This window comes from Papilio xuthus, unplaced genomic scaffold (genome assembly GCF_000836235.2).
Source record: "Papilio xuthus unplaced genomic scaffold, Pxut_1.1 DF827597.1, whole genome shotgun sequence".
NCBI lineage: Eukaryota > Metazoa > Arthropoda > Insecta > Lepidoptera > Papilionidae > Papilio > Papilio xuthus.
Window position 1 is genome coordinate 1,481,933 of NW_013531052.1, and position 23,476 is coordinate 1,505,408.

Consider the following 23,476-nt stretch of genomic DNA (forward strand, 5'->3'; position numbering starts at 1 on the left):
TTTAGTAGAGAACGTTATTTAATAAATTATGCGGTTTAGCTTGTAATTTTTTTTAATCGTATATTATAAAATAATTTATTTTGCATACTGATATTAGTACTTTTAATACATTTTCATATTATATTTCGATATAAACAGAGTTTTTGGTCATAGCAACGTTAACGTACCATTTAGCTTCTAACGTAAATCCGGCAGGTACCGCACCAATGTTACAGATTGTTAGTAAATAACTACTCTCCACCTTCAAAGGAGCCTTAGGGAGCACTAAGTTGTCCGGTAAATTAAGTATAGGCTTAGGACCAATACCTGAAAATGGCAAAAGAATTTTTGAAATCGGCCCAGTTGTTTTTGACTTTATTCGTTATATACATTTTATTCGTTATAGACATTATTAGTTAGAATCGTTTGGCGCAAATGGCGCGCTTTCGTTACAAAGTCAAGTGTCAGAATGATTAGTGAGGGGACGTTTTAGTAAGGCTAGTGTTGCGCCAGTCCACCGACACTGTATCTGATTTTCTTCCTAACTACTATGTGAGTTTTAGCGAAGCAATTTAATATGCTAAGCAATTTAAATAGGAGCATTGGTTAAGCCGCTATCACGAAGAGTATTCAAGCTTTTCCTCAGGGTTAATAAAACTTTTCTATAAAACATATAAGTATGTACAAACCTATTATGGGTAAAACATATTGATCCCGATCGGTGTAAAACACAACTCTATGAACGTAGTCCTCCATTTGTGTGGGTACAAATGTGACAACATAAGCAATGTTCATGCCGGGAGCTAATCTGGATACAGGCTGGTCTCGATTCAGTTTTACGGAGAAATAAGAAGATTCTTTAAACACCATTTTCAGGTAAGTAGGAGTCTGTAAGATTACATTAAATACTTCATACATTTTTGTATTCCGTTTATAAGTTTTAAAACATTTTTGTAAATACTTACAGTGCTAATATTCTTGACTAGGAATTTAGCAATTACTTTTTCGTTCGGTTTATAATTTTGGAATATTATTATTTTTGGTGTGAATGACAATATAACGTGTTGGCGTATTTTCGTATCGTTTTCAGTAATAATAATATTGTCTATCAAAATACTATTTAAAGTTTGCAATCGTTCAGATGTGCTCATCCGCATTTCTCTTTCGTACGCAGATGGTATGATCTAAAAAATAATAATAACGAGTGGTCAATAATAATATTGTATACTGTTTTCAAAATATATTATGTACAATATAGCAAGTGTTTCAAAAATCCTCCACCACTCAGATATTCTATGTTTTTCATCTTTTTCTTAGAATAACACTTGATAAGTTAAAAATATATTCGTAAATAATAAACATACTTCTTCTGTACCATCCACAACTCTTTTCTTATCAAGTAAATGAAACAATTCCGGTGTAAAATATCCATTTTGTTTATATTTCCGCAGTATTTCCATATCGTATTCCTTTCTATCAACTTCAATAACAATATGTCAATTGTTTGACATTTATTTGTTTACATTTTACCACAAAAACTACAAAATTTAAATTTAGAATTCGATTACTTTGATTTACATGACAATTAAAAATGACAGGCCAGCTGCTGTACATCCTTCGTGCTTTCCATAGATGGCGCTACGTGATGGAAGAGGAAACTGCAAGAACTAGGGGAATATACCTATCTTTTTGAATATAAATGCTTCGGCTGGTGCTCCTTAATTACTCAATATGTTTAAGGAAAACCAGCTATGAAGTCACCTGTCTATTCATAGCCATTATAATACTTGAAAAAATTACCTATTAAATAAAACCATGATAAAACGTTTCAATAGCTCTATGGAGAGTTGCCCTTATATCGCGATTAAAACTAATGAGCTATAAAGTACTAGTTTTGTTATCGTATATCGGTTACGATAATTATAGCTCTTAACTGGAGATCGCGTTGGCATTTCATGGAGTTAGGAGTATATCTAATAGAAACTAATTCGCGAGACGCTCGGCAGTGGCTAGGTGGCAAGAGGGCGCAACGAGTCGGTGCGGAAATAGCAACCGATCGTAATTTTAGTGAAATCAGGGCAACGCGGCCGCGGACAGAAATAGAGACTATGGGCGGCGCACGCGTCTTCGCGCTGTCAATTTCGTCCGGATAGGGCGCACGATTAGCGCTGCCGTGGACCGTGGAGAGCGCCCGCTCGGAACCGGAGCCCCCCGCCCTCGCGAGTGTTCCTCCAGACCTCTGTTGTTGCGTAATTTTACGGATCCTATTTTTGTGTTAATTATTACTCATATGATGTATTGTTTGTGCCAAATTGAAAGTGCATACCGCCGTATTTCACAAGTGGAACACCGCTAGAGAACTCGACGCATAAATACAAGGCAAGTATTTTGATTCCGTTTATTTTCGTGATGATAGACTAATTAAGAATTACAATATAAAGAGGGAATATTAAAAAAGATATAAGTAACGTATTAACATTTTGTGACCGGAATGAAATATAATAAGTGTGTAAATAGTTTCGATATTTTGGGATATGAGAGGCGAAATAAATGGGTCGAAGCGGCGTCGGCGTCGATGTCGGAGAGTCGACAGCGGCCGCCCGCCCGAACGCCCAGCGGCCCGGCCACAGCTGCATATCACAATATTTCTGTGCAACTGCTTACTGTACATAAAACTGTTGACGTTATATGTGGTGGAAACACAAAGGTGTTCCGGGTTTAAATATCTATAAAAGCATAAAATTTCTGCATAAAAAACATCGCATAAATTAAACAATCAAACAAAATGACTTAAAGTTAAAAAAAATAATCAAGTAGTATAGAAGACTTTCAAGAATTGTTCATAAATTATATTTTTCAAGTTTCTTGTTGCTTACATAAAATATTACTGAAAGAGAGAAACTTCATTTCCTATACTTGTTTAAATACAATTTGAATTATAATATATATTCGAAATCGGTATTTAATGTCAAGCTAATTATAAAAACTATAAAAATAATATTCTTCTCTATAGAGAAGAATATTATTCTACAATTTATTATTACAACTGTAGTTGAGCAAAGCATTGTAAATAAGTTTCCATGGACGAAGATGTAACCAAGAAACGAGTTTAGGGAGAGTTTAATATTACTAAAATTCGATTATGCTCTACGTACCCGTTTTGTTTCATAACTCAATAACATGTGTTGAATAATGGCGGAGTTATCGGGAAAACTGTAAATCAAACTTATCCTTCGGGAACTGTGCACATTTCCGGAATCACAGCCTATGTGTTCTTCCAGATTTTGTTCATCAAGATTTCATGCCATACAGCTGTTCTGCTATCTATTCATCTATCCATACTTCCAAACATTAGCATTTATAATATTAGTAAGACAGGAAGCAGCAAACAATTATTGAATATTAAATAAGCTAATCAAGATCCTATAAAAGTTAACTAATTCGTAAGTATGACATTTTTTTTCGTAAGTATGACAGCGCTATTATCTCGATAATGTAACTAATTGTGAATGAAGTATGACAATTGGCACAATAGTTTACTAAAGAATACTTTTTTATTTAGTGAGATTCCATCTATATCATTAAAACAATAAAAGTGCCGGTGATGAAGAAGTAAAGAATTCTTTAGTTTATGATATAAATAACTGACCCGTGTTCAATAGAGGACATTGCTCTATATCTCAAGCCGTCAACACTATTGCTGACGGCACACGGCATGTACTCGTAGTTTATGTGCTCATTACAAATTTACGACAGTACTATTTCCTGATTAAAGAACATGACACCATTACAAACTTGTGACTCGATTGATTTTAGCTTGTGTAGAATTGAGTATACATTAGGATGTGTTATGATTAATTATCTGTATGCTCACCCTTTTTCCTCTCCTTATTAGACTATCCTAGATTATCAAATCATCTTTCGCTTAAATCTTGTGATAAAAGCTGAAGTAAATAATCAATGGCGATGACATTTGACCATCAATCAGCTCTAGTAATTTTCCAGCTGCTACTAATGAAATATAAAAGAAATCAGTTGTTTATTATTTATTACATTATGTTGTATGTAATTATGTATAGATGTTGAAAGGGCGAGGCCGGGACCCCAGAGCTGCTGTGCCTCCCACGCCGACGCTGTCGATCCGCTCGGTAGGCCGGCCGCCACTGGCCAGGCCGGAGCCCGACTACGAGGTGGTGGAATTCCCTGCTGAACAGTACGTCAATGCGAAGCTCCAGCCCCCGCCCCCGCCACCGCCTAGACCACAGACAGGTAGGAACATATTAATGTACTCATTTTTAAACTGACGCCTATCGAATGTAAGGCATTCTGATAGACTATATAATTTTCTCGCTTTTACTCTCATACGTTGCGCTGCAAGATTTCAGATGTAATCCCCTTGTTCATTACATTTAAAACTTATTACTGACTTATGGTCTTTCGTGTTTTGGTAATGTTTTAATATTTTGTTGATCAGGTCATCCTACGGAGGCGGGTGCGTCGTGCGGATTATGCGGCGGTGGCGGGGCGCGCGTGCGGTGCGCGGAGTGCGGCCGGCGCGCGCTCTGCGCCTCCTGCGATGACATGTACCACCGACATCCGAAGCGGCGTCACCACCAGAGACAGGTCACATATTGTCACATGATCATATACAAATTTTACGGCGGCTCACAAGTTAGCACGAGACGTTGTGCACAACACAATTTTGTTTATCGGTGCGACTTAGAGGAATGTAAAATTGGAGCATAACTCTACGCACGCTTTAACATACACCTAACCACGAGCTGCCATAAAATTTGATAATCGACAATACTTTCACCAATGTTACGAGTAGTGCCTCCTTTAAGACAAATAATTGTAATAAACTTGGAGGTTAATACGCAAATATCATTAAAATATTAATTGAAAATGAATAATTCAATACAAGTAAGCAATATTAATCGAATGAGTTAATGAACTTACATATAGAACAACAAAAGCGCATATTGTATACAATGCAGTGAGTAGAATATTGGCATCGCGCCAAGAGTATATATATAATATATAACCATAATGTCGCAAGTAATAGACGAAGTATTTTTAAGGATCAATCGTAATAGTGAAATAATTTAAAGACGTCATTACATTGGGATTTGGCCAATGTTGTAGCTTTATAGAGCTCTCTTTAGGGCTGATATCAAGAAAAAAAAACATGCTAAACTAGTTAAATATCTTCATAACCTTATTCAATCACAGGATAAATACTCCACGTTTTTTTTTTAAACCACTAACGTGTTTCCATACGAAAACACGTCGCAGAATCGAATGAAGTACGCATTAATTCATCTTTTATTGAGCTAATTTTTAGTTTTATCATAATGATATCAAAAAGAACAAAAATAAAGGTGCTTTTACAATATAGGCGTTATCGCAATCCCAACTAATTGACGAGCGTCCGCCCCTACCGCCGAAGACAGGCCCGCCCGTGCCACCGCCAAGAAAACATAAGGTACACAATTAAAACATACCAATCCATCCTTCCTTTTTAAGCCAGACTAAAAATTAGTAATAATGTTTTATTACAATATTCTAGATCTCCGGCGACAGATTGAGCGCAAGCCCTAGATTACCAACGCCAGATCAGCGTCGCGCCACACTGACATCCATTTCAACGAATGATATGCCTGTGCTGCACGGCCCGGCTGCAGCCAATCCGAACCATTTTACGGCGCGAGCGCAGACGCACTTGCAGATGCCTCCGCCGCCGCCGCCGGCGCATCTCGGCAGCATGCCATACCTGTCAGCGACCATGCAACACGCACAAACATCTGTCGCGCCGACACATGAACAATCCAATACACTTGGACACGCTCCTAACGCATGGGGACGACAACGAACATCCCTTCCGGGATTTGTTCCCCAAAACATGGTACTTATTACATGTTATGATTTCCTACCCATTAAATAAATTTAATTCTGGAACCCATAATCTTATAGGTCCAGATGTTTCAGATGCATAAATAGAAACAAAAACTGCTTAGGGTGCAATAAAAAAAATAACGTGGAAATGATGAAAAAGATAAAATATATAATAAATAGACAGCAGTATACCTTGAATTTATTTTATATTCTTTGCGACAGTTAACAGTTTCGGTACTTATGTTAAGTATATAACTATACACAATATTGATTAAAATCGCTGTAACTTTTTAGGTGCAGCCTATGCCAGTAGGGACATGGGATAGTTCAAATGGGCCTAATCCAACGCAATCCTGGGGCCGGCCCTTGCGGCGAGGTACCTCCGTGATGGAGCTAGGCGTGGGACCTCAAGGTGGCCCTGCCGGCCCGGCATGCGCCGGCTGCCCGCACTGCCTGGCGCAGCCGTGGCGCTACGGCAGCTGCGCTAGCCTCGACCACGCCTGGGCCGGCCACGCCGCCTGGCAGCACAACTACTGCCCCCCCACCCACCAGCCACACAACGCAGTCCACGCTGCATATCCGCACGCTCACCCGCACCCGCCTCAGACTCCGCAGCCTTATCGGAGAGGTGCAATTTTTAAGTCTACTATAATCCTTTACTTCGCTTTTAAATCAAAGATTTTGCTTTCAAATTCCAAATGTAACATAAGTTAGTTTATGTTCTCTAGCTTTTTTCTATTACGTAAAGTTATATTAAAAGCAATTTTTACGTCCTCTAGCGGAAAGCAGAGCAGTATCGAGAGCAGGATCGCGCGCAGGTTCTCGCGCGCCGTCGCCAGCGATGAGTGTGCGGTCCCGCGACTCGCGAAGGCACAAACATCGCACGCCGTCCCCGCCGCCCCTGCCTTCCAGCGACGCCGACTCGGAAAGCGAGTCGGAAAGCGACCACAGCCCCGTTAAAGAGCAAGAGAGTGAAGAAGATCTGCTGGGACCCCCGCCCTCGCCACCCAGCGCCACCTGGCAGTGCGAGCACTGCACCTTTGTCAACGAGCCCGGCGTCCGCGTGTGCGTCGTCTGTTGCCGCACGCCCACCATCAGCCCTAGAATTATCAACCCTGCTCCTATTCAAAATGACATGAAGAAACTTAAAATATCCAGCGACAAATCTCCATCTGTAGTAGGATCTAATGGAGATGGAATTACTCGTAAACATGGTGAATATACAACTATTTTAATCGATTATTATTATTTGTCAAGTTACTACATAAATAAATATGGAAAATTCATATTTTAGTTGCTCCAAAAGAAAAGACGAAAACGAAGAAAGAGCGTACGTCGACAGCTTGTGGACCTTCACCGCCCAGAGAGGATAGTGCGACTCGCAAACCTTTGAGCAAAGTGGTGACGCCGCCGAGAGAGGGGACGATTCCCGCGGGGCAAGCGCGCGCGTGGCAGGACATAGCGGTCGGGCCCTCTCCTCCTAAAGAAACACATACAATCCCTAACTTAACACAAACCTCGGCAATCCGACCTTCCCCTATGATAAGTAGCACCCCTCGAGAATATAAACCAGAAAAGCACAGTGTATCAGTTGGTCCTTCGCCGCCACGCGATGTCAAAGCTCCAACACAACAAAACTTATCTCAGAACTCGACAAACAACCAAAAAAAGTCCGCTGGCACGTCCCCTCCGCGGGAAACCAGAATTGACACACCGTCGAGTCTGCTCTCTTCTACATCGAGTCGCGCTAACGTCTCTAATACCGGTACATCACCGCCGCCGCAGAGCATATCAACGCAGGTAATCATTCCATCATATTTTAGATTAGTATTCGTAGATACCTAGACTTCAATAATACTTAGTCTCACCAGAATTATTACGGATTAACAATTTTGCAGACATACGAGGTGCCCACGGGTCGGGAGTGGGAGCGCGCGCCCTCTGTGTCGGTGTCTCGCGCTCGCCGCCGGTACCGTGAGGAGGGCCCGCGGGAGCGCTCACACAGCCGGCACTCACTCTCTAGTGATACACGAGTAATCTTTATTTATTCATATACTCAAAAGCCATTACAAATATCTATTTTATGCTGCCTCTTCCAAATCGACCAAAAAAGCAGTATTTACTAAAAAAAAATCTATAGCTGTAATCACGATTAAAAGGTAAAAATCATGATTACAGATTAGATTAAGAATCTAAGATCGAAAAAAAATACAGGATATTCTGTTACAGCAGTCTGACTCAATAGTCTATCATATTCTGCAACATATTCATACCAATGTCTTCGTAAAACACGGTTTGACAGTAACATTGTGATGTTGGTGTAGGATAGCGAGCGCAGCGTGCGAACGAGTGGCGGCGTGGGCGGGGGCGAGGGCGGAGGTACGTTGGGTCCTGGGCGGTGGGAGTGGCGCGATCGTGACCGCGAACCGCGTGACAGCAGCCCGGGCGGTGAGTGGAGCGGCAGCGAGCGGCGCCGCAGCACGCGCCTCACGCGCCGCGCTTCGCACCTCGACCTGCGCCGCACGCGCCCCTCTCGTCGCTCCAGTATATACGGATCTGAGGTTCATTTTATTATTCACACCATAACATATTAACGCATCTTTAATAATCACATCTATTCTACGTTTTATAATAGTGATTATTGGCCAACCTAATTATTTTTTGATTATTCTTCAAAGAAATTCATATTTTCACTATACAAGGACAATTACAAAGTAGTTTTAATTATTTAATCGTTTTGTTACATAGGCACCGTCTCCTGAACCGTTCTCCGGGAACAGGGCAGTTTCACTGGAAGCCCTAGCCGGTGCGGGCGCCCGGCGTGAAACTGAAAGGGGATTGGAACTAGCGAGGTTAATGGGTGAAGCTGAAAAGCTCGGATTCAGTGCTGCGGAGGTGCACGCAGCTTTAGCTCAGAATCCCGCGGCACCCATAGCGTGGCTGAGGGAACGCTGGCCGAGCCTGTGTGCGGGAGTGCGCGCGGCCGCAGTGCGCCTCGCCCCGGGTGCCGTCATTAACGAGCGCGACGCTAGAACAGCGTTGGCTCGCCATCGCGGCGCCATGTGGCCCGCTGTCACCGATTGCGTTGAAAAGTGGCGACGACAGGTAGGCCTGTCCATTAATATTAATATTTTCAGTGCTTTCTTAAATTACTGTATCGCTGTAATCGAAACGTTTGTTACAGACGGAATCATTAGGTTTGGGAAGTGAAGGTCGTCTGCGCGGACATGTATGGGGTTCACCGACCGGTGTGGAGGACGACGCGGTTCCTCCGATGGACCGCTCACACCGCATTCGCGGTAATCTCATAAAGAAACCAACCTAGTAATTTATCATTGAACCGCCGTTTCGTCTCATGACATCATCATAACCTTCACATTTACATTTCAGCCGAAGAAAGTTCAGATGAGTATGAAATCAGCCCAGCCGTGATTCAAGATGACGACTGGATGTATTTACCTCTAGAAAACGTCAATAATAGTTATTATGAAAATTATCCTACAAACGAACAAATAGACTCCCCAAATCCCGAAACAGAAGACATAGCGCTTAAGTTAAAATCCCTCCTAATACAAGCTGGAATTCCCAACATAAATGAGCAATTGCTATTGAAAGGGTTATTGGCAAATCAGAGAAATACTGAAATGGACACGCACGCAAATACACAAAATACCGACAGTAACCTAAAACAAAATTCTAATGACTTTGTTCAATCAGAAAATGATTTCATTGATGCTTATAATGCTTTAACTAGACTAAGTCCATTACCTAATATAAGTAAACCAAACGAGATTACACACACTGAACAGGAATCTAATGATAGTAAAGATAGTGAAACTTTATCAAAAGAACAAGTAAAAACACACGATCCCAGTGAAAATAACAATCCACAACAAAACACAAATTCTATACCATCATCAGAACAAAATTTAAAAACGACACAAAAATATCCACAAACACAAAAGTTAACTAAAGAAAGTCAAAATCGGTCAGTTGATAAAATTCCACATAAACATATTACCAAAGCCAATTCGCAGACTAAAGTAAAAACGTCGAAATCTCCGAAAAGAACTACTGCTAAACAAAATCAACGGGTCAAAAAAAAGCTGGGGTCCAGTGATAGTGAAACGCACGAAGATGAAGAAAAGCCAAACAATTTAAGTGATATGGTTGATAACACACAGAGGATAATACAACAAATGAAAAAAGAACTAAATTCCGACATAAACTCGCTCGATAGCAGAAGTAACAGTAGAAGCGAGAATGACTTTAGCTCTAATTCTGAATCATTGTCAGAGAAAGAGTCGTCATATAATGAGAGATCAGAGAGTGAATCGGAAGACATATCTTCTGATGATAGTGAAGGTGTGACATCTAATACAGAAAACAATAATATGGTGAAGACGACAACGGTTACCCGAACGAGTTCTGAAGATAATGAGCAATTTGAAGAGGCTATTGATCATTTAGATATTGAAATTGAGAACTCAATTCCACAAACTGACAATTTAGAAACTCAACATTTAGACTTTCAACAAAGAAACATAGAAATATTAGATTCAATAGCAAAAAGTCTGCAGGAAGAATACTCATCAGTGCAAGACCAACAAATACATATGCCTCGAAATGACCATCAAGATTTTAATAATAACCTTTTCAATACTGTAAATTCTTTTGAAGAAATTTATGAACAACTAACTGAAAGAAATAACTCAACAAACGTTAATACCGAAGAACCTACTAAGTCACTAGAAATTAATAATGCTGCATATTATTCTGTAATACAAAAACCAAATTACAATAAACAAGAAGTGAAATTTGTTACGTTCAATCCACAAATTGCGAATGTATATTTCCTTTCAGAAAACAATATAATGTTACATAATGCAATTATTGAAGACATTAATAACGAAATAGAGATTGAGGTCAATGATTCATTAAATAGCACTGTTGATAATGATTTATTAGACTTAAATGAATATCAATCTGAAGAAAATTCTATGGGACATAACCTACCGAATGAAAAAATTACAATAAACCATAACACAAAAGAACATGAAACTTTGACAGAGGATGTTATAAATTCGAATACATCTGTAGATGATACAAGTACATCTACCCCGTCTATTTCTAAACACATAGAGAAAATTGAGATAAAAGAAGACCATGCAATCGAACGTAATTCAAATATTGTAGAAAAACATGAAACTGTAGATCCAGGCAAAATAGCCGCAACAGATAGTAAGTTCGATGATTCAGAAAACACAACGGTAAATAATACAAACGTACGAAATACAAACCCTAGTAAGGAAAGGACTCAAGTTAAGACCAATTCATCATCAAATAAAGGTATTTTCAATAAATCAAACATACCTAAATTAGTAAAAGCTTTGCAAAATAATAAATTAAAAGTTGAAAAAACGACTCCAAAAGTTTTAGGATCGAAAGTACCAATACGGCGTACGTCAATTAAACACTATCCTGCGCCAGCTCCCCCTAATGGACATTTTGGAAATGTTCAAAATGGAAATGTAAAGCAGCTACAAACTAAATTATTTAATAATAAAGTCCAAAATTCAACAAACATGTCGACTGAGGTAGAAGTTAAGCCATCGACATCAGCAACATCCACTCTTGGAAAGAAAAAGCCAGCTCCGCTCCCACCAACCACTAACCAGATGGAACGCAAACTAGAAACTCCTACGGAAGAAGTGCAGGATAAGGAAAAGGAACATTATTTCCGAGAAACATGTCGCACAGAAGACGAGTGGACGGACAGTGACGCAGAGGAACCTCAAATGCCCATTTCGAAGGAAAACAACGAACCAGAAGCGGTTCCCTTATCACCACCTCCACCCATTACAATGCGCCGTGTGTCAGGTCAACTAGTTGACTTAGCTACGATACGGCTACCCGAAGGTTCACCAGAGGTAATGTAATCAAGAATGGCGTTACGTAAAATTGTTTAACAAGTAAATAACTGCATGTAAAATCTTTTACTTTAATTCTTTTTTCCAGAGACAAGCACGTATGTTACTGGCAGAAGGAGCAACAGAAAATTGGGAACAAGCTCAATTAGCCGTAGAATTAATAAAGAGAGGGATAAATCCTCCATCAGCTCTTCTGGCCGCTTTAGAATGTGTCGATCTAGACTCCGCTCTAGCGTACTTGCAGCAAGATTGTGAATTATGTGCTTCGAGACTTCCTGAATATGAAGTCAGTATTTTTACAACAGCAACTATTTTTAATTTTAACTATTTTTATTGAGTTTTGACTGTATTCGTTTTCAGATGGTGTCAATGTTGCGTTGTACTCACAGATGCTGCAGAGAGTGCGCGCGTCATTACTTCACAGTGCAGATAACAGAGCGTAGCATAGCTGACTGCGTGTGTCCATACTGCAAGGAGCCGGAACTGGAGAACCTGCCTGAAGATGCGTGGCTGGAATATTTCGCTCACTTGGATATATTGTTAAAGACATTACTTAACACTGATATACACGAACTATTTCAGAGAAAGGTAAAGTTTTCCCATCCCTTCCCATAAAGGACAACAATATCCTACTTCTGGCATACTTTCTTGTTTAGGACGATTTTGTGCCCAATTTGATTTGTAACATCAAAAACAATTTTCAGCTGAGGGACAGAACTCTCGCTCGTGATCCAAACTTCAAATGGTGTGTGGAATGTTCTTCTGGGTTCTTTGTACATCCGAAACAAAAGAAATTACGATGTCCAGAGTGCAGATCCGTGAGCTGCGCTTCTTGCAGAAAACCGGTGCAGTATTTAATTTAATTGTTTTGTCGAATAACTTTGATTATATGCACACTACTGTAATAAAAAGTGACAAAAATTTTACAAATTTTTCAGTGGTCTTCAAATCACGAGGGACTAACATGTGAACAGTACACAAAATGGTTGGAGGACAACGACCCCGAAAGGTCGGTGGCGGCTGTGCAGCAACATCTCAAAGAAAACGGGCTCGAGTGTCCGCGGTGTCATTTCAAATATTCACTCTCTAGGTATAATGATCTTTTATATTTTCCGCTTGTAATAACCCAGTGCAAGTAAAAAAAATCACAAAATGTTGATTACATCTCAAATGAAATAATGAGACACACAAAAATAAAAATAACTATCACCAATTTTTGAAAATCTTTGATTAATTGTGACTCATCGGATAATCTGTCTAAATAAAAACATTTTTCAGAGGTGGCTGTATGCACTTCACATGCACGCAATGCAAATACGAATTCTGCTACGGCTGTGGCAAACCGTTCATGATGGGCGCACGCTGTGGGCTCAGCGAGTACTGCGCCAAGCTGGGCCTACACGCCCACCATCCTCGTAACTGCCTTTTCTACTTGCGAGACAAAGAACCTCACGAACTACAAACTCTGCTACAGGTACACGAAAAGAAACTACACTTGACTTTTATCGATTCTTAATCAAAAATCGATTGTGATACAATTTTATCGAAAGTTTTTCTACGCAAAGTACAGATGATACTCATATGTGCCTAATGATTGATCGCAGATGAACAACGTTACTTACGAAACAGAACCTGGTCCGGGCAGCACAGGCCGTTGCCCCGTACAACTGCAGAGAGAAACTCCAACTGGGCTCGTTGATGGTGCTTGCGGAAGCGAATCCTCGCCGAACAATGCCGGACTTTGCAAGTTAGTACAATTTCATAGTTATGCACTGTAAAATACCAATCTACTACAATAACAAACCAATTTAATTATGCATACTACAGACCAAATACTATTATATAAAATTTAGGCGTGTGTGCGAAGAGGATGGAGCGGCGGTGAGCTTCGGATGTGCTTACAGGAATCATTACTTGGAGTATCTGAGCCGGTTGGTGAGAAGCCGGGAAGTTGACCCTCTACCCATCCTCGGTGTGGACGACCTCGAAACTCTGGTCCGGCGCGCGGCGCTGCGTCTTCCGCCGCGGCCCTACGGCACACTAGAGGGCCTCTACAAGAGGGGCCTTATCGAGGTGTGTTTACGCCCGCTTTACTTGCAGGATGCACTACGTGGAGTACCTGGCGGGGCTAGCGCGAGCCCTTGACCCCATCCCAATCATGGACGTGAGCGAATTAGTGGCAGAGTTGCGTCGGCGCGCGCTGCCGCTCCCCGAGCGTGGGCCCTGGGATACGGATCCCATTTACGCAGGAATGTGCGCCGAGGTAATGAATACACGTCAATAGAGCCATGACACTGGACGACGTATAAATGGATTGGTGTTTTGGAAATATGAAAGCAGTGTTACATGTTATACGTCGGGGTAAGGTTAGACGCACAAGTGGGCTCTTGTAAATTGTCACCTTTTATATTCAAATGTGTAGATATATCAGATTTGTCGTTAAAACAAACGCATGTAACATGTATTTGCTATTCGGGAAAATGTTAATATTAATATAATTTCAAGATTGCAACCAATATTTTTGCCGGTGTCAACCAAAGTCATCAAAGGCAGCTAAATGTGTTCATCTATTGTTGTCTAATGTTTTTATGTTATTTAAAATTAACAAATGACCTAGCATATGGATATTCCATAACTCCTCGAGCATAAATAAATATGTTGTATATGTAAACCTTTTCCATTTCCTATTTCATTACTATTTTCCATATATTCTCTTTTTCATTATAGAAAATTCAGCTGAAGTTAACCAATTTACTTGTTGTGCAGATCGTACGAGAGAAGATTCCCCTCGATTAGAAAAATTACACAAGCCTCAAACTCACATACGAATTTGATACTCATGTAAAGAAGTATTATGGACTCCAATAATTGCATTATAAGCAACATTACTTTATAATTATTATAAAGACCCTGTTAACCAGTAACAATAATTAGGAGTGGATTTTTAATATAAGCATTTTGCAGATTTTATTTATTGGTTTAGCAAAGTTACTCATATTTTAAATAAATAAATGTACACTTTACAGAGATTTGTTTTATTTTAAAAATATTCAGGTGACAAGAACTGCTACCTTCTAGCAAAGTGTTCATTCATGTGCTTTCGATCACGCTGAATGTAATGTCTGTTAGAATGAATGCGGCTCTCGAGTGAGTCTGGGAGAGCTTGCGCTTCGCGGCGTGAAGACCGAGGAATATTCGACCTCTTTTCTGAATCCTCTTTTTCTGCCAACTGTTCAGCCACGCGCCGGCCGCGCTGTATCTCGCGCTCTGCCCCAGCAGCGGCCATTTCCGCTAATTTTGCGGCCTTTTCCTCTTCACTCATACCTACCCGCCCTTTCCCTCTACTATCTTGTTTTTCCCTTTGTTCCCTATCATTATATTTATGAGATGATGTACTTCCTTTGGTACTCCTTTTGTAACCTTCGTCACTTGTGTCACGACGTTTCTCTCGTGTATATTTACTATCTGTGGTCATATCTTGTCTGTGTTTCTTTATTTTCTCTTGTTCATAATCATCTTTATGTTCTGACTTCCGCTTACGTTGCGGTTCTTCTAATTTACAATCTTTATCTTGTTTTCTTGCATGTCTCGAGTCGTTTTTACTTTCCATTTTCTCTTTTTCAGATTCATCAGAATCAGAATTCTTTTTATTTTTGTGTTGCTTTTTACTTTTCTTCTTCTTCTTCTTTTTCTTGTCTTTTTTCTTTTTGTGCTTGCTTTGATCTGAGGATGAATCGGAGGAAGAATCATCATCTGAAGCAAGTAAAGTTTTTAAATCAACCCCCTTTTTTGCCCCTAATGCATTTAATTTTGCTGCTAAAATATTATCTAGGTCATTGTGTTTTTTCTTGGTTTTCTTTTCATCCTTTTTCATCTTTGACTGATCCTAAAACATAATAAACATAATTTTTATTCACTAGGGGATGCCCGCCACTTCGAGTCAATAAAACAATAGCCTAGGTTAAACATACATCAGCTGCTATGTATTGTACAATGAATAATTAAAATCAGTATGAATAAGAATGTTTGAACTCAAATATGATCACAATTACTTACTTGTTCTTTTCTTAATAACTCTGTAAGGCGACGTCGCTGGAGTGGGTTGTTCAAAAGTGCTGCCCTCGCAGCTCGCTCTCTTTCTTTTATCAATAACAATGGATCTTCTCTAAGTTTCCGAACTAGATCGACTTGTGTATCACTTGACATGGCCGTCATGCTGGAGCCAACAACTCTTCGAGCCACCGCTGGTATAACATCTTGGTTATCTTTAGCGGTCTGATCATGATTAGTGTCAATTGATTTGCCGAGCAGATAGTCTTCTTGTTGTACTTTTTTATCAGGTTTCTAAAAAAATATTAAAACATTTTAATATTAGTTCTAGTGTTTTAAAAATTCATAACTTCAGTTATGTAAAAATTAGTACAGTATGATCCTAAAGTGCCCAGAATTAATTTTACAGTTTTCATGACTAAAAATATTTTCTGTTTTGTACAATTATATAGTTAATGGATCTTTTATACTAACTGGCTTTTGCTCGCAACACCATCCACATGAAATTAAAACAAAACTCTATATGTCACATCCCACAGCTACCTTCCCACCAATTTTCAGGCAAATTGGTACAGTTTTTGCAGTATAATTACGAGTAGGGCCAATTTAATAGATCACATTTGACATCCACCACTTTAAGTTTCATAGTGAAGCATGTCATGCTTAAAACATCAAACATGGATGACTATATCAATATAGATTATAAATAATTGTAAATTAAAGTAGTTAATTCATACAAACAAGATAATTTTGAGAGAACAATAGGTACACACATCATACATCCAATGTAAACGATTGTCGTTAGGCGAGCTGCCCCCTGCAGCAGTACGTTTAGCTATTTCGTTCAACTGCTCTCTGTCCCTTTCTTCAGCGCGTTCCCGCTGCAGTTCTGATATCCGTTTCTTTTCTTGTGCCGCCGCTTGCTCAGCTTTCCAAACACGCTCTTGGTTTTTATAATTACTAGGGTGCCAAGCTTTCTTTGTATTCTGCCAATGAAAACAAAATATATATTATACTGAAGAATAAGATAAGTTACACTGAAGAAAATCAATAAAAACAGGAACAGTAAATAATTTTACCAAATCTCCGCCACCCATGATTGTGCGTTTACTGTAAATTGACAAAACCTATATAAAATTTCGATAAATATGTCTGATTTTAAAATAGCACAAACAAATAACAGACGCTCAATAATTAAAAATGTTTAATCAAACACAAACAACTTTTGTAACCTATTTAATATGAGTTGACACTTGACGTTTGACAGTTGCCGTGACGTCTGCGTTAAAAAGTTAACACCAAGTTGACACTTTAAATTTTTCCCTTCAAAGACAATTGTTAACTTAATGGTATTTAGTTGGTGTTTAGTGTTCGATGTAAAAAGTGTAAAATAAAATGTTACATAAACCGACAAGGCTATCTGTACCTGCGGGCATAAGTCAAACTAAATTATAAATATATAAATTATAATTAAATAAATTACGAAAGCTCTCTAACGCCCTCTGTCAATGTCAAAAAATGTCACAAAGTCCTCTTTGTAGATCTCCTTTTTATATACTGTAGCTGATAGCTGTCATGTATTTTTTTCTTTAATGTCATTTTCTACATCTAAGTATGTAGTAGGTTTTATATAAATTCTGACAGAGCTAACCGCGATAGCAGCGCCTCTCTCACACATTTAGATATCCTTATTTGACTTGATTATAGTTTGCAGAACAAACGTTGCAATAACTAACATCCAGTGCCCCCAGAAACACAATTATATCGTAATTTTATCATATTTGGCAACTGCCTATATCTTATCTCGCTAATATAAAAAATGCGAATATTTGGATAGGATGGATGGACACATGTTTGTTTGAAGGTATGTCCAGAACGGCTGAATGGATCCTTCTGAAAATTGAATAAATGTAGAACATTGTCTGGAAGAACACATAAGCTATTAAGTTTTTTAATACCGCGGACGGAGGTGATAGATAAAGGTCACATCGTTTTTTTCTTTACTTGGATAACTTTAAATTAAAATAATTTTATTCTCTTGTAAAATTTTAATTTGGCGGACGGTTTTGCCGTATTATAATTCTTTCTAAGTATAATACATAAGTATCAATCTTTAAGAAGTAGTTGTTGTAATAATGAAAAAGCAACTTATGTTATTAACTATACGTTCTTTATTTAAAGGCCCAGGACTTAGGTCTTAATCTATTACCTACAATATATTTTGTGTTACAGTAAGAAGCGAGGTCGGTCATTCAACCGTCTTGACTCCATTTCGTCTTCCCCGACTAGACTGGCGTGCCGCCTTGACTGCCGGGTCAACGACTCCACTCTTACTTACATAATTTCTTTTAACATAAATAGATTATGTACTACACGAACCTTTAGGGCTAGTACTGCTGCGGAATAATCACTAATTAATTATATAAAAAACTTGCTGTCGCCCGCGACTCCATCCGCGCGTAATTAAAAAGAAACATAATTAGTAGCATATGAGTTCTTCCAGCCTATGCTCTATATGTATGCCAAATTTCATAGAGATCCGTTCAGACGTTCTGGAGATAATTTCTAACAAACAACCCTGCAACCAACTAAACATTCGTATTTATAATATTAGCAAGATATAATATGACAAGTCATGAAATAGGTTATCAGAACGACAGTCAACGTATTTTAATACATCCGTATAAATAACATGTTAAAATACTATAATAAATACTTACATTAGATGTTCAAGGAAACAATTTGTTGGATAGGCTTCTATATATCTTATTCCTGCACAATCTAACTCTAAGGTAATTTCCCCTTGGCTCGAGCCTACTTTAAGTTAGGGATGACTAGAAATCTTACTTCATCCTGAATATTATAAATACAAAAGGTCGAATAGTTGTTTGTATCCTGGAAGTTCCACATCATGTACGGATCTGGATGCTGTTTATAACATGTATAGAATTGTCTTAAATTGCATATAGTCTTCTTTTTATCTCGAAAAAATTAAGTTACGGTTTCCGTTTGATAAGATTTTTATTTTGTCAAATAGGTAATGAAGACTTTATTAATTCCACATGCACTAAATCGCGGGCAGCTAGTAAATTCATGTTTTATTATAAGATTAGTAAACATATCTAAATATGTACCATTTCAGTGCCACAGTTAGCGTTACAAATACAAATACTTCTAAAATTTTTGTAGGTTACCTACCTAACTATATGACACGTGTTCGGAGCTACTTAATATATAATACTAAAAAAAACTCGTCAAGAAACTTGCATGAAAACCTTGACACCACGATAATTGTGGCATATTATTATTCCTGTAGAAGACGCCACGTGTAAAAAATGACCATGTAGTTTTAAGTAAAAAGTTTTATTTTTCTCATTTCTATCTTCCTAGTTTAATAATATTAATATAACCTACAAATATAATTATTTTACATATAACAATCATAATAAATTAGTTTTATACAATACCAAAAATAAATAAATGTTTTTTTTTTAATTTTTATTTTTACTCAACTGTAAGTTAGTGATTAATCAAGTATGGTTACTGGTATAATAAAAGAATTTAGTTGTGCATTATAATTATTGTCAAAGTAAAATACAGGACAACGATGCGCGTTGCGCGTTGAGTCGGCGCACGGCTACACGAGTGAGGCGGTGGGGGTCAGTTGCGGTCGCGTTGAGGAAGGTTGAATCGGGCGCACGCGCCGGCGGCCTCGGCACCGCGGTTCCGAACGTTCGCTGACCGAGCCGCGCGTGTCGCCGCCTCGCCCGCACTTCGCCCCGCCGCCGCCGCGCTCCAACCCTCCTCCGCTACCGCTCCTCCCCCCGTTATACAAAGCACCCTGCACCCTACGGCGACGCCCATTTAAACTTTCATATTCTCATTTCCTTACCTTACTTAATACTCCATTGTCACTTTATTTAGTATAATATAAATGTATAAAATTTTACTTACAATTACATATACAATTTAGTTTGCATCACTATTGCACAAAAGCTACAGAACTAATAAGTAGGTAATTAATTAAAAAAAGTTCGATACAGACGTGTAATGTATTCTTCTCACAAATGTAGTACATAAAACTATACTTTCATTTCCGTAAAAACCCTAACCTTCAGACAGTACAGCAAATATATCATCAATCGGACAATTCCCTAATCAGATGTTCCAGGTGTAGCTGGATGGATGGAGGAGTATAATCTGCTGAGACTCTAAATCTGTGACTGGATAGAGAAGGCGCGACATCAAGGATGGTGGAAACGTGTAATGTCGGAGGGCAATGCCTATTATTTGATAGTTTGGTAAAAATATATATGTCAAAATAAATACTGTTTACAAAAAATAGTGCTTACTAAAAAGGTATATACTTATTTATGACACTAAAAGACCTTGTTCTGATACATTCTACCTAACGGGCACGTGTAACATATAAAAAGAGCGTTAACCATTTTCTTTTTATTTAAATTAATATAGGTACAAATATAACTTTAAAAATCATGTAAATTTTGCTAATAATAAAACAACTTTCCGGTTTCTAATAAATTATTAATAATAAATTAAGCTTTTTGTCATTATAGTTTTAAAGTAATGTTTTTATTGTAAATCTGTATATCGTTTGAATTCCTATTAATTTATAGTAATGGAACAAACTTAAATTCGTTTGTTTATTTCACTTTATGATAAACCTACTCAACCCTACTTGAGCATCCTTTTATTGTCTTATTAAATAAGTTTATACTTACCAAGTTAAAGATATGCATTAATATCTAAATATACTGTTTCTTCTGAAGCTCCTTCTTTTTAATCGATTGAAAAAGAGAATATGTTATGTTTGTCGCGCGTATGTATATAAATTCCTTTGTGAAGGCCCAAAGCGTAAACGACTGAATGTATTTTGACGAGTGACGTATCATTCGATTTGTAATCTTTCCCGCAGCATCATGGGCAATATTACATCGCCAGGAAACAATATTAATTTAAAAATGAGCTCTTATCTCACGCTCTATAACTATTTTTTGACTCACTAAATCATTGTTTTATAAATATCGTATTATAAAACAAAAAAGCGTTTAAAAAAATTGTTTATTTAATTAAGAATAAAAAAATTAAAATCTCATAGTTTTGTTTCCAAAAGCAAACGGAGTCACTCAAGGACTTTGAATGTTGCATTCAGTATATTCTAGAAATTACATACAGCAAATTAACTACTGATTGAACGTATGTCACTAGGATATTCAATAATCATACAACTAAACACAGCAAAGACGTAGTACCGAAATTCCAATATTGCACCTATGTAATTAATTTAATTATGTATTTAATTTTCAATTTGTATAAATATCAGACTTCGTATCAAGCCTCCTGTTTTCATGTTTTTTGGCGCCACTCTAATCTTATACTTATGTACTGCTTGCTAACCGGTGTGGATTAAAACCAATTGAAAACGCAATAACTCGAACCACAGCTCCTATTATACGAAAAACATTCTAAATTATATTCCACAAGCCTCCTATGACAATAGAATTATCTCGGCGGTTACGTAATATAGGGCTGCCACTCTTTGAATTTGACCTAAACTCTATAATAGGCTTGCAATACATTGGGATAAGGTTTTAACATCGATTTCGTAGAGTCTTGGGGACAACAAAGCGTTTGTTTTTCATCGTCCTGTAAGGGTGAAAGGTCACCGTATCTATTTTTTTTCGCAGATTTCGTTAGTATCCGGGCCTACGTTTATTAAAAGCTTCAGTCACATTCCAAATACGTGTTAAACGTATATATTTTTTTTTCAATATAAATCTTAATCTATTTGACTCTTAATTTATTTATTACCACCACCTATGATTTATTTGCGACAAGTTTTCTTGGTGCGATGAGTAGAACAACTAATAGATAAAATCTTCAAATGTTTCTCATTGTCGATTTTTTTTTAATTTGATATTTCTAACAGAATTTAACATTTATGTAGGTCGATTATCAATACAAATTACTTCCAGTAGGTATACTAAGATGGTTAATGTTTCTTTTTAATCTAAAAGTCGAGGTTTGAATTTTTATCTTTATCATTTAGTACTACAATTCTGTTACATCGTTATCAGCAGTTACGGGGAACGTTATGCAATTTAGTTATATAAAACCCGATTATATTTTATCGATTTTTGTGCAAAAATATACAAATACCTAATATTTATTTAAGTCGCTTTTATACTTACCATCCACAACTTTTTTTAAAGCGCTCTTAATTTCTTTTTATTGTTGTAACAATGTACATTTATATTAAATATATATTAAAAAATATTATTGTAAAATTGCAATATATGTGTGTAATCAGAAAAAAAGTGATGTATTTGCGTTACTGATAACGAAAACCTAAATTTGTCTCTCCAACCGTCTATCTTTCCGATATACAAACATCTACCCGCAAGACCCCATTTATTCCTAGTAATCTTTGGAATGGTTCGACCCATTTTGATGTAACTTTAACGAAAAGGTACTTGATACACGCAGGCATACTTTAGGCTATTTTTTATTCTGCGTTAACGAAGTCGCGGGCGACCGATAGTATAATACATAATATGCACTACATATTCAAATAAAGATATCTCTAATAATAATTACGGAATGCCAAGCCGGGCATCATGAGGAATTTTTGTTTGGATCACATCGACCTTTATGCCATATACATTGCCCTAGACAGGCAGACACGAAGTATAGCACGGGCGAGGCCGGGGCTAGGGGGGCAAGAGGGACGGAGGAGTCACGCACGCGCGCTGCTATCGAGAGTTCACACGCGCTACGAAACCGCGGTGCGCCTCCACGTGGCGCGCCCGCTCGCCCAACCTTCAGCCGCGGCAGTCTGTCGCGTTTACACGTTCCACTATAGCTATACATGCATTATTATTGTTCCTGACCCAACACCAGCGGCTCCGTGTAAAATGCTTTTGTATTATATTCTTTGTATATTTTGTGATTTTTTAATATGATGATTATGTTTTATATTTTAAAAAATATAATGTATTTATACAAAGATGCTCCCACTTCTTGATTCTTATATGAAATTACTAGCTGACGACCTCTACTCTAGGCTATGTTCTACATCTATGTCGAATTTCAAGATCCGTTAAGCAGTTTCGGAAATACCTTCTAAACCTATCTAAACTTTCGCATTTATTATATTAGTAAGATATAGTTTTTATGAATGGTCGACTCTCATGTAAATATGAAACTTAGATATAAAACAGACTAGATAGATAGACTTTAATAACTCTAATAAAATGGAAAATTAAACAAAAATGTATGATATAAGATTTTCAATCTTTTTTAAGATATCTATAAATAAAGATCAACATTTGTCCTTTATGCGTTTCTAAACATAGGCCTGGTTCAGCTAGAATATAATGAAGACAACTGAACTGCATTACAATTTAAAGAAAACATTTACATGTTTTGATTAAAAATTAAGTTAAAGTTTTTAGTGGATTTATAAAGTAACGCAGATTTTTTTGCGTTAAACAAAGACATTGTAAAACGATTTGTTGCAAACCCAAGTAATTTATTTTATTGGGGCTCAGAAGATACTTTTGTGTCGTTACATTACGAGCACATCAAAAGCGATCGGTGGT

At 37.8% G+C, this 23,476-nt stretch overlaps 3 protein-coding genes across 4 annotated transcripts in view; 1 reads left to right on the top strand and 2 right to left on the bottom strand.

Moving 5' to 3' along the window:
* LOC106118293 (hydrocephalus-inducing protein homolog) overlaps positions 1 to 1,442 on the bottom strand; it is a 29,374-nt gene extending 27,932 nt beyond the window's left edge. Inside the window, 4 exon segments of the mRNA XM_013312921.1 lie at positions 168 to 306; positions 669 to 867; positions 945 to 1,163; positions 1,344 to 1,442. Coding sequence (XP_013168375.1) covers positions 168 to 306; positions 669 to 867; positions 945 to 1,163; positions 1,344 to 1,439 — 653 coding nt within the window. The 5' untranslated portion in view covers positions 1,440 to 1,442.
* A 544-nt stretch (positions 1,443 to 1,986) lies between these two features.
* Positions 1,987 to 14,774, top strand: LOC106118237 (Linear Ubiquitin E3 ligase). Of its 2 annotated transcripts, none has more exons than XM_013312822.1 (21): positions 1,987 to 2,358; positions 4,059 to 4,248; positions 4,454 to 4,602; positions 5,378 to 5,464; positions 5,549 to 5,884; positions 6,169 to 6,502; positions 6,654 to 7,088; positions 7,169 to 7,674; positions 7,773 to 7,907; positions 8,199 to 8,435; positions 8,623 to 8,979; positions 9,059 to 9,173; positions 9,265 to 11,804; positions 11,893 to 12,090; positions 12,165 to 12,392; positions 12,509 to 12,649; positions 12,743 to 12,894; positions 13,083 to 13,278; positions 13,409 to 13,551; positions 13,905 to 14,067; positions 14,571 to 14,774. In XM_013312822.1, exons 2-21 carry the CDS (start codon positions 4,059 to 4,061, stop codon positions 14,598 to 14,600), a joined length of 6,672 nt encoding a protein of 2,223 aa, XP_013168276.1. In that variant the 5' UTR covers positions 1,987 to 2,358; the 3' UTR covers positions 14,601 to 14,774. The 2 variants fall into 2 exon arrangements, with proteins under 2 accessions (XP_013168276.1, XP_013168275.1); XM_013312821.1 differs by lacking the exon at positions 13,905 to 14,067 and adding an exon at positions 13,709 to 13,877 and having other exon boundaries at positions 14,571 to 14,658.
* Positions 14,655 to 17,121, bottom strand: Cwc25 (CWC25 spliceosome associated protein homolog). The gene is made up of 4 exons (XM_013312823.1): positions 16,934 to 17,121; positions 16,628 to 16,840; positions 15,861 to 16,148; positions 14,655 to 15,690 (listed from the first exon to the last, which is right to left on the bottom strand). Exons 1-4 carry the CDS (start codon positions 16,949 to 16,951, stop codon positions 14,872 to 14,874), a joined length of 1,338 nt encoding a protein of 445 aa, XP_013168277.1. The 5' UTR covers positions 16,952 to 17,121; the 3' UTR covers positions 14,655 to 14,871.
* Between the last annotated feature and the right edge of the window lie 6,355 nt (positions 17,122 to 23,476).

Coding starts and splice junctions, on each gene's coding strand:
- LOC106118237 (XM_013312821.1), top strand. CDS start 4,059: ATGTTGAAAGGGCGAGGCCGGGACCCCAGAGCTGCTGTGCCTCCCACG. Junction 9,174..9,264: donor CCGCTCACACCGCATTCGCG/GTAATCTCATAA, acceptor TTTACATTTCAG/CCGAAGAAAGTTCAGATGAG. Junction 12,393..12,508: donor ACGAACTATTTCAGAGAAAG/GTAAAGTTTTCC, acceptor AACAATTTTCAG/CTGAGGGACAGAACTCTCGC.
- Cwc25 (XM_013312823.1), bottom strand. Junction 16,149..16,627: donor GTTTACATTGGATGTATGAT/GTGTGTACCTAT, acceptor ATATTTTTTTAG/AAACCTGATAAAAAAGTACA. Junction 15,691..15,860: donor AGTTATTAAGAAAAGAACAA/GTAAGTAATTGT, acceptor ATTATGTTTTAG/GATCAGTCAAAGATGAAAAA.